Source organism: Myotis lucifugus, unplaced genomic scaffold (genome assembly GCF_000147115.1).
Source record: "Myotis lucifugus unplaced genomic scaffold, Myoluc2.0 scaffold_338, whole genome shotgun sequence".
Taxonomy (NCBI): domain Eukaryota; kingdom Metazoa; phylum Chordata; class Mammalia; order Chiroptera; family Vespertilionidae; genus Myotis; species Myotis lucifugus.
In genome coordinates, this window is record NW_005871386.1 from 726537 (window position 1) to 728349 (window position 1813).

The window sequence follows — 1813 nt, forward strand, 5'->3', positions numbered from 1 at the left end:
CCTCCTACACATAAGACCGAGTGTTAAGAAAATGTAGCTAAGTCTACCCCGCACCTGCTGAGAGCCGGCGCCGCGCGGGAGGGGCTGGCGGGGCCACGGGTGTGAGCGCAGTGAGCCCGGGAGCGCGGCTGTGCGCGCGCGCGGGGAGGGGCCGTGCCGTCACCCGGAGAGCCCGGCGGATCCCGGACTCCGCCGCGCACCTCCGCTCACCGCTTGCCCGGCTCCAGCAGCCGCCGCCGCACGGTGAGTATTTGCGTCCGGTCGCCCGCCGCCCCCCCCGCTCCCTGACCCTACAGCTTCTTTCGTTTAGTTCCCATTTGGGTTCTAGCGGATGTTTTTATTATTATACCTAAGGAATCCGTCGCCTCACTCCCACCGCGCCCGCCTCCCACCTCGTCGCCCACTCCTAGCTCACCCCTCAAGCTCCCGGAGCCGGCGAGGGTTCCCCGAGCCGCCCTAGCCGCTGCTCCTCGTCACTGCGTACAACCCTTTACCCTGGCTTTCTGCTCTGGCCCCCGAAATTCGGTTCCTTTCCTAGGGCCCCCCTTCTCCTGGTCCCGGGGCCTGGGGCCCCTCCTTCCATTCAGGAAAACCCCGCGGGGACAACAGACCCTCAGCTTGGGGAGGAGGATGCGCTCGGCTCGGAGCAGTCCCTTCACTGCATGCGGGCAGGGCACACTTGCCCATTTCGGGAAACAGAGAAGACGCCGTCATTTCGCAGAACCGTGGCGCCCTCCACCACCATCTCACCCCAGGCCACCTCCCCAGCCCGCCTGAGAGCTCTTCAGGGGGAAGCGAGGCTTGTCTTCCTGGTCCCTACGCTGGGGAGTTAAGACCCTGTTTTTGCTCCTAAATGTTACAAGAGACTTCAACAAGGAGGGTCAACTTGTTTCAATTCGATCCACAGAGATAAAGATGAAACAGGCAGATAACAGATAAATAGCTTGATACTAGGAGACGGTATGAAGACAGATGGGAGAAAGAGGAGGGAGCTGGGAAAGACAGTTTAGAGACGATAAGATCGGCAGCTGAGGGGCACCTAGATAGAGGAGGAGGGAGACAGACAGAAGATCCTAATCCTCTTGTTGAAGGCTTTTGAGCTGCCCCTCTGAAAATGGGTTTTCCTTTCCTAGGGAGTTAGAAGAGGGGCCCTCAGGGTTGGGCTGCCTGGGCCATAGGAGCGCCTGCAGCAGTGGGCCCGGGGATGCCTTCTGAGTCTGAGGGCGCCGGGCTGACCCGGGCCACCTAGAGAGCTCCAAGCATCCCTCCCCTGATCCTCCCGCTGCTGAGGTCCACGGGCACCGCTGCCTCCCTCTCTGAACCAGCAAGCAAAGCATGGGACAGGCAGCAACTTTTGACCTGGACTCTTGTATTGGCTTTGGAGACAGACTAGGATTCCCCTCAGCCCATATTGAGCCGGGATAGCCCTGCACGAAGTATACTCAGAGAGGAGACCCCCCACCACCACCCACCCACCCCCCAAAAAAAGCCCAGAGCCCAGAGAGACTGCATTTGCCTGAGCTAAAATGGTATGTCCAAAGGAAGAAAACTTGGGGAGTGAGCAGTTAAAAGCGAAGGGAAAGAGGCTCCAAAGAAATTTCCTTGAAAACTTTCCATCTACAACACTGAACCGATGGAACCAGCTATTGTCTGGACACCGCTAAAATGCAAAAAAGTGAGGAGAACTGCCGGACCTGGGCCCACGGTGGCAGTGAAAAAATACTTCCATTCCCGCCAGGAAAATTCGAGAGCTTCGTACGTGTGAACCCGCGTTAGGGCGAACAGGCTTACCCAGAACTGACCGGAGGGTGAA

General features: G+C 58.7%; 1 protein-coding gene across 1 annotated transcript in view; it reads left to right on the forward strand.

Moving 5' to 3' along the window:
* SKOR1 (SKI family transcriptional corepressor 1) overlaps positions 1–1813 on the forward strand; it is a 13090-nt gene that overhangs the window by 2464 nt on the left and 8813 nt on the right. The window contains 1 exon segment of the mRNA XM_023764584.1: positions 588–668. Coding sequence (XP_023620352.1) covers positions 588–668 — 81 coding nt within the window.